At 28.9% G+C, this 16625-nt stretch overlaps 1 protein-coding gene and 2 pseudogenes across 2 annotated transcripts; 2 read left to right on the top strand and 1 right to left on the bottom strand.

Moving 5' to 3' along the window:
- Positions 1-999: 999 nt before the first annotated feature.
- LOC111042790 lies at positions 1000-3818 on the top strand. 2 transcript variants are annotated; one of them, XR_002605509.1, is made up of 7 exons: positions 1000-1203; positions 1271-1474; positions 1608-1742; positions 1840-2121; positions 2490-2756; positions 3473-3632; positions 3713-3818. XR_002605509.1 is itself a non-coding variant. In XM_022327487.1 (5 exons), the coding sequence occupies exons 1-5, from the start codon at positions 1008-1010 to the stop codon at positions 2690-2692; spliced, it is 1020 nt and encodes a 339-aa protein (XP_022183179.1). In that variant the 5' UTR covers positions 1000-1007; the 3' UTR covers positions 2693-3031. The 2 variants fall into 2 exon arrangements, 1 of the variants encoding a protein (XP_022183179.1); XM_022327487.1 differs by lacking the exons at positions 3473-3632; positions 3713-3818 and having other exon boundaries at positions 2490-3031.
- A 5853-nt stretch (positions 3819-9671) lies between these two features.
- LOC111042792 lies at positions 9672-10516 on the bottom strand (annotated as a pseudogene).
- Positions 10517-13477: 2961 nt separating this feature from the next.
- On the top strand, positions 13478-16392 carry LOC111042791 (annotated as a pseudogene).
- The last annotated feature ends 233 nt before the right edge of the window (positions 16393-16625 follow it).

The raw sequence follows: 16625 nt of genomic DNA, 5'->3' as shown, positions 1-16625 counted from the left end.
TTTAAATGAAAAGTGTTATGTGCATTTTATGGCTCTTAGCATTTCTATGAATATATTACTCAGTCCAGATCGTGGAGGGTTATTAGAATACGCAGACCAATTACTTGATTATTTTGTAAAACAATTTGAGATTATTTATGGAGTACAATTTTCATCTCATAATATTCATGGTTTGATTCATTTATCTGATGCATATAAACAATTTGGTCCGCTTGATAATTGTTGTGCTTTCAAATTCGAAAACTACATGAAAGAACTGAAATCATTAATAAGAAAGCATGAAAAACCACTTGAGCAAGTTGTCAATCGTTACTCTGAAAGAAATGCACTAACTATTGAAGACATTTTTAATGACTCATCTAATAAAAATAAAAATCTATATTATACAGAAAATCCTATTCTTGAACAAGAACATTATGATGGTCCTTTAATTGAAAATTGTACTGGATCTCAGTATAAAAGATTATTTTTTAAAACTTTGAAAATAAAAGTCAAAGGAAATGCTGATTGTTTTGCCTTAACAGATAATGAGATAATTATTAAATGTTTGAATATTATTTATGATAAGGGTGAAGTTTATCTTATTGGGAAGTATTTTAAAACTATTTCATCACTATACAATGACCCAATAAATTCATCAATGTTAAATATTTACCATGTCGATAAAATGTCAGACACAATTAAAAGTTGGCATATTTCTAGAATTGTTAAAAAAATGATGATTATTGAACATAATAATCAAAAAATAGCAATGCCAATTATCCATACAAACAAGGATTAAATATAAATGTATCTATTAAAATTAATTTTAATTAAATATTAAATAAATATTAATAAATATTAATTAAGAATATTACTTCAGGCATAAAAAAAGGAATTACCTATAACTATAGATATATATAGGTAGGTATATTATTTTAATTTATATATTATATTATATTGTAACAATTTTATCATATTAAAGATGAAGTTCATTATTTATTTATTATTGTTACATTTTTTTCCAGATGAATACATGGATCGTAGTTTATTTTTACAAAGACAATTCCGTCGAAGCAGTACCTAATATTTGGTTTAAAAAAAACATTTGTGCTTGGCCCAAAGACACTAAATTGATCAACAAATCAATTGAAACTAGAGTAAAACCAAATAAAAAAGATTTTACATTTTTTTCTGCAAGAAAGTTGGGAAATAAAGATTATGGTTTGAATTATTTCTTTCAAACACTTAAGAATATTTTAGTTTTTAAAATTCCAAATTTTTTTTTTAGATTCTTTGTCAGAGGCCCGAGGAAAAATACCTAAAGCTTTATATAAATCTGATCTCTCGAGTGCTGAAGACGATGAAAAAACTACAAAAAGTCCTAAGAAAAAACAAAAAATGAATATCACACTACCAGTTGCAGGCTGTTCAAAAAACAATTCATTAATTGCAAGTGATTTTCCTCCACATTTTAATAGCACATTGATTAAAGGTAACTAATATGAAATAACATGACTACTATATTAGTATTGATATATTTATATCAGGTATTAGCTTTTCACTATATAAGGTCCATAATATTATTTATTACTTGTTTCATTGTTTGCAACTATTTTATGTTTTAGAAAATCAAGAATCAACACAATATATTAACACAAAAGAAAAAAATAAAGTAACATTTTCAAAATTTAACTCAGACTCTAGTGATTCTGAAAATGATGCTGTATGGGTCATTGAAGATTGCTCAAACCAGCAAAAAAGTAAAAAAAAAATGTTTTCTAGCATGTAACTTATATAACAGTATAACAATTGAATTACACACATATTATAATAACATAATAATAATTTGTTTTATAGACTCAGAAAATGAAGTACAACCTGAACAACTGGATGATTTTATTATGAGTCAAAATTTGAATTGGTCATTTGACGAAACTAATATGATTTTTGAAAAAGAAATTAATTTTTCTGGTAGCAAATGGTCTGTTGAAAAACAAAAAGATGATTTACCTATAATATCTGGTGCATTACTCAAGGATAAATGTCATGAAGATCTATCACAATCACATGTCAAAATATTGGATTTTAATGACAAAAATACCGAAGACAATGAAACTTTAATTAAAAAAGATATACAAGGTACCTATTAAGTATATATAATATTTTTATTTTAGTTTTAATAATTTTCTAATTTTTATTCGAAAGTACATACTATTATTTTGGAGCCAATACCATACTCTTCTATTTTAAATAGTTCATAAATACTTTTTGGGAGGTTTTAAAGATTTGAATCTATTATTTTTAAATATTGAACATTTAATATTTTATTTATTTTAATGAATTATAACATAATTAATTGATTAATTGTAATATTAATTTTTGTTTTACACTTTTAAATTTAAATTTGATTTTATTAGGTTTCTAATAGGTACTTAATTTAATATATTATTACAAGTAATTAAATCTCTCTAATTAAAAACCAATGCCTACTATTTTTATTTTTGTAGAACTAAAAAGTTATGTAGTTAAAACATTAACAAGTTTGAAGTATAGAATTGATGGTTTGGAAACATTAACCCAAACAATTCATTTAAACGTCGAGAAGATTATTGATAATCATATGTCTGTACCTGAACATCGCTCAACTGTATCCTATGAAGATAATATATCAGTAATAACTAATAGATATGGATTCATATTTTCCTATTAAATGTCATGATGAGCTAACAAACTTTGAAACAATTATTTCTAATTTAGATGTTCGTCGTGTTTTGGTAATTATATATAATATATTGTATATTTAATTTTTAAATCACTACAATATTAGAAAACATAGCACATGAGTATCTAATTTAAGGGAAACCTCAGGCAGCTACTAGTTTTTGTCAAGTGGTGGTTAGGCAATACTAAGTCAATCGCCTGAGACAGTGTGTTAAACTTGTTAATCTATACCTGTGTACAAAAGCCTATCGCTTGAGTTTTCTCTAAAATAGAATAACAATACAGGCATCAATACAAAATGTTGGAACACAATACATTTATTGTGCTAACTTATACTTCTAATATTTTTTTTTTAAATTATCTAAGTTCATCATTTTATTATTAAATATAATATACATATACATACATATATATATATATAATGTATATAGATTTGGGAATGAGGCCTATACAACACTAGATATGTCCTTGTGTATGTGTGGTGTGTAACTATACATGACGTGTGCTTGGGTTGATAACTAATAGGAGTCCGATAAAAAAATGTCACTAGAAAGTCAGCTCTAGTTTTTAATAGTTCTGTTGTGTCTTATACATAGTGCAATACAGTAAAGTAAATGAACATTACTACTATTTTCAGTAGAAATTAATCTACTTTATTCATCCCTAAATCCCAGATATTTACACATAAAAAGTTGATTCTGAATTGTAACTGGCACTAATTCCTTTTTAATTCTAATAATCAAAATGAATTATTACAAAATAATTTCAGGTCTCTAAATTGTCTTTGTTGATAAGTGGATCACTAGGAAACAGCATAAGACGAATTTTAGGCAGAATGTTTCAAGATGATTTATTGCAAACATACTCTTTACTAGGATTCAAAAAAAAGGAATCTTTTTCAGTACTAAAATGCTATCGTTTGATATTTGGTAATATTTAATTACATATATACTAAAATATCAATTAAACAATTAAAATTAATGATTATGATACATGTTGAACATTTCAGATATTATAAGAAGCAATACTAAGTTCAAACAAACTCCTGAAAAAGAAATTGACGAATGCATTGCTACTTGGTTGTCACATGCTAAATTCAGATTGCTCAAAAAATCAAAAAAAGTATCGCTTGAAGATACAGATTTTGAATAATAGATATTATATTTACTTTTTTTTTAAATATTATATAAATAACTTTTTATTAATACTATTATTAGTTATTATTAATGTATAGTATATTAGTATTACTATAATACAGTAAAATTTATTTTGTCTTTGTTAGGTATTAAATAATAATTTTTTTATTGTTATTGGCAATTGTCCATTTTGTTTTATTATAATGTAAAAAAGTATAAGTTCAAATTTATACAAAATAATATTATCTTAAAAAGTGTCATCTTATTTTATTTTTTATTGCTTGATGGTTTGACCTATTTATATAATAATAATTTGCTTAAATATTTTTATTCATATAATAATATATGCTGCAGTTGATTTGTTATATTCATAGAAAATAACTTGTTTTTTTTATAATTTATAATTCTGCATTACCTATATTATATACTTATGTAGTGCATGATTATATAATTTTACCTTTTTTTGAAACAAAATGTAAAATATTTACATGTTATTTACAAGTAAATTAGATGAGATTTGATTGACGGGAGGGGGAAGTCACCCAGTAGCGGCACCCCGTGGAAAGTGAATATTTTTACCTAAAACTAAATTTATTAATATAAGTATAAGAATACTTAATTGTAATATTATTATAATTATAAATTAAAAAACATTTATGCAATAATAATGTGTGTATAAACCTATAATAATATTACAATAAATAAATATAATGATATCATTTTAATTAATTTAACATTATGGAAACATTCAAATGATGTTTATCAACACATTTATTATAGTTGTAAAATATTAACTTAATGTTGTTATAACATTCATAAAATGTTATGGAATAATATTTTAGTAACATGAATAATGTGGCCAAAAAATTTGTCCACAATGTTATCACAACATTAAAAAAGATTTATGAAACCAAAAATTAACTTTATTGTAATATTGATATTTTTTTTCAAATATTAATATAAGATTATTATAATCTACATTTGCTGTCTGGGAAGCTAAGAGAAATTAAACACTCTATACTACCATGGCCCAAACCATTTGAAATGTCTAGAAGGGACGAGGTAATTCTTGTCCGCTAAAGAATAGGCCACACTCGCATGACTCACGGATATCTCATGGCCAAAGAAGACCCTCCACAATGCCCGACGTGCGGAACAATCGTCACCGTCAAACATATACTTACCGAATGTCGAAAGTTCATTGAAAGGCGCATTGAGCTAAAACTTCCTGAGACACTATACGAGATATTAGCACCCACTCCTGAGACGACCAAAAGACTTTTCAATTTCGTCAATTCAACAGAACTGCGTCAACTGATTTAAATTTTTGTAATATAGTTAAAATAAATTTGTAAATATATAGATAACGAGTAGAAATTAAGATAGTATGTAAGAAATTAATATAAATGTAAATATGTAACGCCTACTAATAACCTCGTAGTTGATGCCTTAAACAATTAATAAAAAAAAAAAAAAAATGTATGCATTTTGCTTTAGTTCATTACAGTTAATCTGTAGGCAATAATTATTTTATTTTTAATTGATTTTGGAATAGAAGCAAATATTGATTTAAAAAAAACATATATTATTATACATCATGTTATTTATACATAGGTACCTATTACATTTTATTTAAATATAATAACACCTATATTTATTTGTATCGTCATCAAATCTTAACAAAAATAATTAGTTTCGATAATTGCAAAAAGTACATTGTAAAATGTGATGTATGTTTAAGAGTACGCTATATCAGCATATTGTGCGTTCTCTGTCTATTACTAAAGTATTACATAGCAAAAATTGTTTTGCACTTGAAAACTTACGATACTCCCTTTGTATTTATAGTAGAATTACCATACTTCCATCACAATTAGGGAAGAATTTTATCTGCGTAGTGAGTTTTTATTTTTTTGATAGCACTAACCAATAATGTTTAATAAATTAAGTAAACATAAAATCTAATGATCTCAAACTGATAACTTTAATAATTAATATTGTATTTATGTTATCTAAAAAATAAAAACGCAATGACACAGATCATTTTATGATAAAGTTGAGGTGTGTAAAATTAAATATAATTCCTGAAACTAATCCAGCTTTTAATTTTTCTACTTTATTGAATAATGATATTTCATATATCATATTGTGGTCTAAAACTTGATTTAATTTATTTTAGCGAAATAAAAAAAAATCAATTCGTCAAATAAAAAATATGAGTGGTCGTGATCGGGAAAATATCGTTCTCATCCATCGGGATATCAGAAAAGACTAAAAAAATAGGAAAAAGAAGAGTTTTTAAAAAAACAAAAAGGAAATTTTCTTCAATACCTGAACAAAAATCCCTCTATCGCCACTAATAAAACGACTTCTACCACTACAAATATTGTGACAACCTATTCAGTAAAATCAACCATTACCACAACTACCTTTGCTGACAATGCAACCATTACCGCTGATAATGTAACTTCTACAACGACTACACAAGTTGAATTAACATCCAATGTAAATGATAATGAAACTTTATATAAAGAAATTTCATAACCATCAAAAGACCGAAATAATAGTGTGGAAGATAGAGTGCAAGACACTACATTATTGAAGGACAACAAAATCGAAAAATATGTATTATTTTCTAATAACGATAAACTAGTTGTATCTAGCAAAAAAAAAAAGAAATTAATATAAAAGATCCAGCAACGTGGAGTGCAGATAAAATTACTCAACAAGTAAAGTACGAAATCGTTAAGTACGGACCATCAAGAAAGAAAGATATTGTTTATCCACTCCGCTTGATTGATGATACAGAAAGAAAGTTTTCAAATAATTACTACTATAAAAAATTATCTAATGGGGAAATTGTGAATAGAAAATGGTTAATTTATTCAGTTTCAATCGATAAAGTGTTTTGTTTTTGTTGTAAACTTTTTTCAAATTCCAACTCAAATATAAGCACATTGGCCACAGAAGGCACAGATGATTGGGAACATTTGTCAGAAAAATTTAGTTTACACGAAATCTCACGATCACATATTGACAATGGACATACTTGGTCAGAGTTAAAAATAAGAATTTGTAAAAAAGCAACTGTTGACCATAATCACCAAATGATTATTGAAAAAAAAACAACATTCGAAGGACGTTATTAAACGAATAATTGCAGTAATCCATTACTTGGCAAAGCACCATGATGCATTCAGAGGTTCATCAGATACGCTATACACTAATAATAATGATAAATATCTCGGGCTAATAAAAATGCTGTGTAAATTTGATCCTGTTATTCTGAAACAATTGAAACGTATAACAAAGAACGAAACTCATGTACATTACCTTGGACCAAGAATACAAAATAATCTAATCGAATCTATAGCCGCAGAAGTAAAAAAAGAAATTATGAAGATAAAATCAACTAAGTACTATGCTATTATTATGGATTGTACACCTGATGTAAGCCATGAAGTGCAGTTATCAATTATTATAGGAGTTGTAGATATGGGCTCAAACAATGAAATTACAGATGTTGAAATCAATGAGTATTTCATGGATTTTATTAATATTCAATCAACTACGGGATTGAATTTGTCAGATATTCTAATATCAAAATTAAAAGAGTATCAAATAGATTTAGCCGATTGTCGTGGACAGGGGTACGACAATGGAGTCAATATGGTAGGTCAATACAGTGGAGTTCAAGCACGTATTCTTAACCAAAATCCAAGGGCATTATTTATGCTACTTGCAACACACAGATTAAATTTAGTCGTTGGTGATACCGCGAAAAGTTCTACAATAGCAGCAAACTTTTTTGGTACAGTTGAAAGACTTTACACTTTGTTTTCTGCATCTACTGGAAGATGGAACATATTTACAAGTCACTGTCATCGATGGGCTGTAAAAAAGTGGTCAGAAACTCGGTGGGAAAGTCGTTCAAATAGTATAAAAGCAATTAGATTTCAACTGAAAAAAATTATCGTAGCTTTGGATGAAATTGCTGATACTAGCAAAGCTAAGATAACTAGTGAAACGCACTCTTTAATTAATGAAATAAGTAGCTTTGAATTTGTAATAAGTTAGTGTGTTTGGAATACAGTCTTACAGGAGATAAACATTGTCAGTAAAAGTCTTCAGAGTCCAATGATGAATTTAGATATTTCAACCAGTTTATTAAATGGACTTTCGATGTTTTTAGAAGAATATAGAAAGAATAGATTTGAAACAGCCAAATCGGAAGCAAACATCTTAGCAGAATCACTTTTAATTGACGCAATTTTCAAACAGTCTCGTATCAGAAAGAAGAAGAAAATGTTTGACTATGAAGCAGATAACAATCCAATACAAGATCCTGAATATAATTTCAAGTACTTTTTGGTAGTTATTGATGGAGCTATAGAATCAGTATCAAAAAGATTTCAACAAACTAATAAGTTCAATGAATTATTTGGATTTTTATACAGAATTGGCAAGCTTCGACATGTACCTCAGACAGAGATATTAAAATATTGTATGGATCTCGTTTCATGTCTTACAGTAAATAAAGAAAGTGATATTTGTGATGATTTGGCGATGAACTGTATCAAGAATTGATCATTTGTAGAAATATTGTAGACGAGTCTGCAACACCAATTGAAGTTCTCTCTTTCTTAAAAAAACATGTGGAGGCTTTCCAAATGTTTGTATTGCGCTGCGTATATTACTGACCATACCGATTATTTCAGCTGGAGCTGAACGCAGTTTCTTTAAATTAAAACTTATCAAAAACAATTTAAGAAATTCCATGTCTCAACAGAGATTAACAGGTTTAGCGACACTAGCAATTGAGAAAGATTTATCAGAAAAAATAAACTATGAAATCATCATTCAAAACTTTGCAGCACAAAAAAGTAGAAAAATCAATTTTATATAGTTATTGTATACGTTTTATAGATAGGCACAATTCCTATATTTCATTTTGAATTTTCTTTTTATCTCAAAAATGTATTAAAAATTAAAATGACGTTGTTACTAGTTATTGATGTAGAATTATATTTTCATTTTAACTTAAGTATTGTTCGAAGTTCGAACTTTGGTCATTATTTTCAAATAAAATAATTTTGTTATTATTCTAAATAATTGTTTAGTTTTTTTTTTAAGCTGGAAGACTTTGAAGAAAGCTAAGATCATCAAGTTCCTCTAATTGTATTATTTTTATTTATTTTGGAGCATAATTGATTAGTAGGTTGTTCCATAAATAAATCCTATTAAATGTTAAAAATGTGTGTTCTAGAGTAGTATTTGTCAAACTGTGGGACGTTTACCATAGAAAAGGCATAAGCAGTATGCAAAAAAATTTCAATTATTTTAAACATTAAATAGTATTTGTCATTTGATATTAGGTGGTTAGCGCTCCTATGAATATCGACGGTGTAGATGTCGTTTGTATTCGTAAAAATGTATACCTATAATTCCTAAACAACCTTTTACATGTGAATAAGGTATACATTTTTTGATAAAAAATTAAGGTTATTAAGTAAAGTATGAAGACATTTTCGTAATTGGCAGGCGGTATTGGAGTACTTGACTAGGAAGTACGAAGTACCTATAACCAAATTGAGAACCTGCACTATTCTAATGTACCTATGGATTTCGATATAATAATGTAAATCCAGGGCATTGAATTCTAATGATGCCCAGGGCCTCGCAAAACCTGGAAACGGCACTGAGTATAACAACCGGGTTTTACTTTATTTATTATTATTAGCCATTGGTTTTGTTGCCTAGTAATAGTAGTTACAAGGGAAATACAGTACACACAGTACAAGGGTTTAAGTAGCTTACCGAAGACAGCATTATTCATAAGTTTAAAAAGTCTTTCTCAAAATCGTTCTTGGCCTTCTTCCTCATCTCGGTGTTCATCTGAATATTCTTGGCAAACCAATCTGACTGGCTAAACTCCAAAACTCTATATACCTATAGAAATAAGAAAAAATGTTAAGAATCTGTTTTAAAATCTTGTAAAAATAAAATATTTACTTTTTCAACTATCAGCCCGTTCTCAATAGCCTGTTAAAGATTTATATAATACACAATATAATTTTTCTTACGCTCAAATGTCGCCATCAATTTTTTTACTTTTGATCCTAACGGTATAGTATTATGTGGTAAGAACGGTAGGTCATTTTTATCGTGCAAGTGTTGGGGGTATGTAACATCCACCTCGTATACCCATCCTCTATCTGATTTTGAATTTAAGTCACCTAGACCGTCTAAATTGGAGGCGATCCATTTGAACTCGCCATACGGCATGTACTCTGATATTGTATACCCGTACAAATTGTTACCTATAAAAATTTTTCGAAAAAAAAGTTTAATAGTGTTTAAAAATTATACTTACAATCTTGATACTCCAACCACGATTTATCTTTCAACTCTTCATAAATTGGGGTCTTTAATTATTTGCTTTCGCATGCTCGCCTGCACTAATCCACCACGAATACCTATTCAAAAAAGAAATATATACAAAATTATTATTTATGCATTTTAAAAATAATATTAATATACTGACCATTCTCAAACATCAGCAACATGTCGTTATCGGATAAAAGTTGCAATTTCTGCCATGTATACTTCAGCATCGCGTCCAAGCTCAACCCTTGTGCAGTGTGATAGTGGGCTGCATCCGAACTACATGTTGGCATGCACAGGTCACGAAAATTCTCGAACACGTCCACCAACAACAACACGTCAATTTTTTGTACTCGCCCAACGTTTTAAGGTTTACTTACATGTAACCATGCCAGGCACGTACACAGAATAAAATTTCGGGGGGGGTTTACAAAATATAGCAATACAAATTGTACATCAACATAATAATGAAACAATTTCTTCCTACTTACTCATTATTTTTAATGTGACAATTATTATGCTAAATATTCAAACTTTATTATGTATGTCATTTGTTCAGTGTTCAGAAGTATATTTAGGAAATAGGAATATTAGGAATAATAATAGTAATAAAAATAAATAAAACTTTAAATAATATGTATTATGAACAGAACAGAAATGTATTTGATTATTATATGCACAAACAATTACCTAGGTGTATTAAAATGTATATATTATTTATTATTTATAAATAATTTATATATTTTATATAAAAAAAAAAAAAATACAAACTAAAGTATAAAATCCCATTTTCGTGGTAACATTGCAAATCTATCGATAATTTCTTCCACATTTAAATCAACATTTCGGTATATGTTTAGTAAGGTCAATCCAGTAAGTCTCGTTTCTCCCATATTGTTTCGTAAGTATGTTTTAAGTCTCCGTAGAGTTGAGAATGACCGTTCCGCAGTAGCAGTTGTAACAGGTAATGTGGCCATAATTGTCAAAAGACTGTGAATGTTTGGGAAAAAATCATAAGACATTGCAGACAAAGTAGTCAATGATGTAGTTGGACGGTCTCTATCAGATACATTTTTCCATTTAGCTAGCCATATTTTAATTTCTGCGTCAAATGTTTCATAATTAGGTAAAATATCTTTATAAAAAAGCGCTACCTCCTGAAAATCTTTTATATCAGTTGTATTTTTAAGAAAATTTGGAATAAGTGATTGTAATTTGGCCATTACATTATGATGATTAGTAAATCTATCTTGTAATTGACAAATAAAATGATCCAAAAACGGTAAAAATATTGATCTTTTGTAATACTGTTCCGGAGAATCAGATGGAATATTGTTACGTGCAGTTTGTCGACCTACAGTTCTTGGTACCTCAATAATTCCTTCTAACATAAACTCTTCTGAATTAGAAAATATTTGTTTAAACTCATCATCGCCATTTTCTCGAATTTCTTTAAATATTTGACATACATCTGTTACTCGCTCATAACAATATGACAAATCAATATTTACTTTTTGCAATGCTATAGATAGTGGTAAAGTTAAAGAAAAAAACTTCTCAATCACATGTAAAGCTATGATAAAAACTGAGTTATTAATGGAAATTGAAAGCTGAAAAGCTGTACGTGATGTTTCTATATTTGAACACTCTTCTAATTTTTTTAATGCATAATAAATAGCATTATATAATTCTTTAAATCTAATTAAGCTTTCATGTCGATCCACCCATCGCGTTTCACACATTTTTATTAGAGTTTTTGTTCGACTTTGTGGGACATATTCATTAATACATTCAATCAATGTGTTTGTTCTTTGCGATGAAGCTCGGAAAAATGTTATTACTGATGATACAGTTCCAATACAGTTTCTAATTGATGCGATTTTACATGAACTTCCTACAGCCAAATTCAAAGAATGAGAAGCGCAATGCACATAAAGCGCATGTGGAACAGCCTCTAAAATATAAAAATTAGGTAATTAGTGTGGTAATATTTAGGTAACTAGTGTTACGTATTATATTAATTTAATTTAAAATTTAAAAATTGTAAACAAAATTACCCTTTAAATAAATTTATTCATATTCCAAATACAATAAAAAGAGATAAAAATATACATAACTTTAAAATAATATGATATAAATTATATTTTACCTCTGATGTATTGCTGGACGCCATTGAACTGCCCACTCATCGATGCCTTTTCATCATAACCTTGTCCTACAAGACATTTTTTTTCAAGTCCGAATTTCTCTAGCAACTGAAGTATAGAAGTAGATAATCCTTTACCAGTCATATCATGAACAATTGAAAATTCAAGAAAATCTTCCATATTACAGTTTGACACACCGTCAACGTATCGTACACAAAAAGACATTTGTTCTAACCGAGATACGTCTTGTGTTTCGTCTACTAAAATAGAAAAATATTTTGCATTTCTGATATTTCTTAATATATTTTCTTGTATTAAATTGCCACAAATAGTAATGATTTCATTTTGAACATTAGGACTCGTGTAAGATGCAAAAGAAGTTGCATTTTTTAAATGTTTGTCTAAAATAGGATCAGTCAATGATTTAAATCTTAATAAAGATCTAAAATTCCCGTCATTTGTTTCTATACTTTTATCATATATTTTTCCACTGTCATTATTACCTCTTAAAGCAATATTTTGTTTTCCACATACAATTAAGGTTTCAATTATTGGACGAAGAATAGATCGATTTTCAATAACTTGTTTTTTTCGTGAAGTACCTATCTATCTCATTTGAAATATTATTTTTTTTGTTTTCCATTACTTTAATAAATTCTTCAGAGCGAATGATCGAAAGCTTATGATACTCAGAGTTTGAATGACGATTAAAACGTTCAATGGCATCTTTCCATTTCGTAAAAGGTTTTATAATCAGATCACCTAATTTTTGATGGATCCCTTTACCAACACTGTTATTGGCAAATAGTACACAACATTTACACAGGGCACCTTGCACTTTTTCGGAGTAAACAAGCCAAGGAAAACGGTTTAACCATTCGAATTGAAATTTCAGCCGCCTTTGTTGTTCGATGGGAAATTGGTAATTTTTGGGTGGTGTCCATGGATTTTTTAATAACTCGTATTTTTTCGCATCATTTATATTATTAGAAGCTGATAACCCCAACCCCCCCCCCCCTGTATACGTGCCTGAACCATTCCGTACCGTCCGTTCCGTGTCCTATGTTTAAAATTTGTTTACATTTTATGAAATGGGCATGTTTATACATGTCCGTATCGTGTCCGTTCCGTATCCGCACCATCAGTTTCCGTATTTTAAAGTTTGTCGGAGACAATGTTTTTGGGGATTTCACTGATACGGATACGGAAAATATGGATCAATGTAAACAGCCATCCGATTTGTTTTTGTGACAGTCTGCACTTAGCAAGCTTCAATTGCACATATCCAGTGCAGTGGCGGTTTTAAGGGGGGGTGGGGTTCAGGGGGTCTGGACCCCCCCTAGATCCCATGTTTAGGCTGTGATACATTATGGATTGATTATATTGATTTATAATCAATGATTATGTGTTCTAGGAGTTCGGGTTTTGACTAGCTATTGCGACTTTTATATGCGGTTACACGCTTATACATAATTCTGGTGATTTCATCATTATTATTCATCATTATTATTATAGACTAGAGTTTAAACTCGATTGAAGTATGTCACATAAAAAGCAAAAATCGTTAACACATTTTTTTCAAAACCACATCAACATCTGATAATTTTAAAGCTCTTAATTTGGCAAATTCGTCAAACATTAATGAGAAAGAGAAACCATCAACAAATAAAAGATCTGCTTCTCCATCATCAAATGCTTCTAATAATCCTAAAAAATCACAATTGGATTCTCCTGCACTGATCTCTACGTCTCCATTTGATATATCTTTCTACAAAAATAAAAAACTTGATCAAAATGATATACTTAATGTTTTAAATAACCTCTGGAAACCCGACATTCAATTTAACTTTCCAACAAAAACTTATATTTGTGGAAAGGAAAAAAAGGAAAAAAATCTTAAATTTCAGTATTCTTGGTTGATGCGATTTTCTTGGTTGGCATACTCGGCTGTAGAAAATGGTGCATATTGTAAGTTTTGTGTAGCATTTTCCAAAAACGAAGGTGGAAAAAATTCTCAATTATTAGGCAGCTTAGTATTAAAAAAATTTGATAATTGGAAACATGCAGTTGAATATTTTAATAAGCATTCTTCCCTTGAATATCACAAACAATGTTTATCTGATGCGAGCAATTTTTCTAACGTATTAAAAAACCCTGAAACATCTATTATCAACATGATACAAGCCGAAAGAATGAAACAAGTATTAGAAAATCGACAAAATATTAAACCCATAATTGAAGCCATAATGTTGTGTGGGCGTCAAAATATGCCTTTAAGAGGACACCGTGACTGGGGACGTATACATGTTGATGATACTCTATAAAATAATCAATGCAATTTTCTTGAAATTATTCGTTATCGAGCACAGGGAGACGATGTATTATGGACAGTTCTAGACAGTGAAAAAACAATAAAATACCTAAGTAACACAAGCCAAAACGCTATCATAGATTCTTGCAACTCAGTTTTACTCGGTGAAATTGTAGCATCGGTAAATAAGGCAAAAAGTTTCGCAGTACTTGCTGACGAGACATCTGATATTTCCGGAGTAGAACAAGTTTCTTTATGCGTCAAATATGTTGACTTGGACAAATTAGAACTCCATGAAGATTTTCTACAATTTATTCCAACAAATGATACTACGGGAAAAGGACTAGCAAATTTAATTTTAGAAAATCTTAGTACGTTTGGTGTAGAGCTAAAATATCTTCGTGGCCAAGGATATGATGGCGCAGCATTAATGTCGGGAAGATATAAAGGTGTACAAGCGCACAAAAAATTGTATCCTTCTGCCATATATGTACACGGTTCTGCTCACTTTTTAAATCTTGTCGTATCTAAATCATGTTCTCTCCAACCTATAAGAAATTGTCTTGGGGTAATAAGGAAAACGCGGGATTTTTTTGTGTATCCAAAAAGAAAAACAGTTCTCACACAAAAAATTGAATATTCTCCAGAATATCCCTCGAAAAAAACCCTAAAGCGTTGTTGTGAAACTCGATGGATCGAAAGGCATCACTCAGTTAATGATTTTTTAGAACTCTACGATTTTGTTGTAGAGTCTTTAGATGATATTTCAACGTGGGAAGACAGCGATACAAGTGGAAAAGCACAGTGTCTACGGAATTCAATTTTGAATGGAGAATTTATTGTTTCTTTGATAGTTTTAACAAAAGGATTTGGATTTGGATTACCGTTATCAAAACAGCTTCAAAAAATTAATATAGATTTAAGATTAACTGTAAAGTTAGCTCATGAGACATATCAGGAAATACAAGCTTATAGAAATGATGCAGAAAACAAATTTGAAAAAATGTTTAAAGAAGCCTTTAAGATTGCCGATAATTTTCAAAATGAAATTAAGATTCCAAGAACATCAAGTAGAGAGACACTTAGAGTTAATATAAATACAACATCAGCAGAGGAATATTATCGTGTATCTGTATTTATACCATATCTTGAATCATTCGCTAATGAACTAAAAGAAAGATTTATTGACCACGAAACTACATTAAACTCTTTTCATTCATTATTTTCGAAAGAAGAATTAGATTATGATTTTATGACATTAGTCAATAATTACCAAGATGATCTGGAAAATGGAAACCCTGCAATTTTATTGGCTTAATACAAATTGTGGCAAAGGTGTTTAAAAAATTTGAGCGAAGAGCCAACTAATGCACTTCAAGCTTTATCACTTTGTAATAATGATATTTATCCTAATATATTATACAAACTGCTTCAAATACTAGCCACATTACTAGTTTCAACTTCATCGAATGAACGTACTTTTTCAAATCTTAAGAGAATCAAAACCTATTTGAGGAACACCATTGGAGAAGTAAGTAATTAAGGAAATCATAATTCATATTTTAAAATATTAAACATAATTTAATTAATATTTCAGAAAAGATTAAATGGTCTAGCTATGATGTGTATTCATAAAGATTTGAAATTAACAGCTGACGAAGTTTTGGACGAGTTGATAAAAAAAAAACGAAAAGTTGATTATGTATTGTAACTAAAATGCTATGTTATAGTTTTTCGTTTATGTAAGAATTAAATTATATTTAGTTATTATCAATGGGTAATACTTTTTTGTCATTATGTATTATAAGACAATGTTAAAGGACCCCCCCTCCCCACAAAAAATTCCAAAAACATGTTTATCATCCCCGAACAACTTGCGTTCACAGTTCGCCAACCACGCACGCCGTATTTCTCTACCGGTTTCAACTGGTTGGAGGTCGACAC

Source organism: Myzus persicae, unplaced genomic scaffold (assembly GCF_001856785.1).
Source record: "Myzus persicae strain clone G006 unplaced genomic scaffold, MPER_G0061.0, whole genome shotgun sequence".
Taxonomy (NCBI): Eukaryota; Metazoa; Arthropoda; class Insecta; order Hemiptera; family Aphididae; genus Myzus; species Myzus persicae.
This window is presented reverse-complemented; position numbering and strand designations above follow the sequence as displayed.